The sequence below is a fragment of the Colobus angolensis genome, unplaced genomic scaffold, assembly GCF_000951035.1.
Source record: "Colobus angolensis palliatus isolate OR3802 unplaced genomic scaffold, Cang.pa_1.0 Scaffold60, whole genome shotgun sequence".
In the NCBI taxonomy this organism is placed as follows: domain Eukaryota; kingdom Metazoa; phylum Chordata; class Mammalia; order Primates; family Cercopithecidae; genus Colobus; species Colobus angolensis.
In genome coordinates, this window is record NW_012119599.1 from 1,364,904 (window position 1) to 1,365,478 (window position 575).

The 575-nt window shown below is 65.7% G+C and overlaps 1 protein-coding gene across 1 annotated transcript in view; it reads right to left on the minus strand.

The window, feature by feature from the left end:
* The window catches only part of CCDC61 (coiled-coil domain containing 61), a 24,954-nt gene that overhangs the window by 1,872 nt on the left and 22,507 nt on the right, over positions 1 to 575 (minus strand). Inside the window, exon 6 of the mRNA XM_011962967.1 lies at positions 38 to 177. Coding sequence (XP_011818357.1) covers positions 38 to 177 — 140 coding nt within the window. The remainder of the gene's footprint in view (positions 1 to 37; positions 178 to 575) is intronic.

A 575-nucleotide genomic window follows, 5' to 3' on the forward strand; every position in this document is an offset into this window, starting at 1 on the left:
TGCCTAGCCCCGCGGCCCGGAGCTCCAGGCCGGTTACCTGAGGAGCTGCGGTTTCGGGAGCGGTTAGGGGCGTCCCCTCGGCCAGTCACGACAGCAGGGGGCCGTGTCTGGCGAGACCAGGAGACGGACGGACCGTCCCCGCTTCCCCCACTGCCTAATCGGTTCCGCTGCTGCTGCCTGGTAAAAAAGAAAGGAGACGCTGGCCTGTACGCCCAACTCCTGCAGGCAAGGGTATCGCTGCGCCCCAAAAGGTCACAGCCACGCCGGCGACCGCCCAAGGTGACAAGCCTAGGCGCGGAAACCATGCAGAAACACAGACGAGGAGGTGGGACGGACGGAAGGCACAGCAGGCGGAGCAGGCAAAGCAGGCGGGGTATCCGGCGAGAAGCGAGCAGGTGGAAGGAGATGGGGACTGATGGTGGCGTGGAGAGATGAGCGCCCGGGAGCGGGCAAGGGCCAGGGCCAGGGCCAGGGGCAGGTGAGGGAGGAAGGGGCACTGACTTCATCTTGATCTCTCTCTGCTTCCTTTCCTTGGCTTTCACAAAGGCCGTGGGGTCGAAGCGGAGCGCGCGACC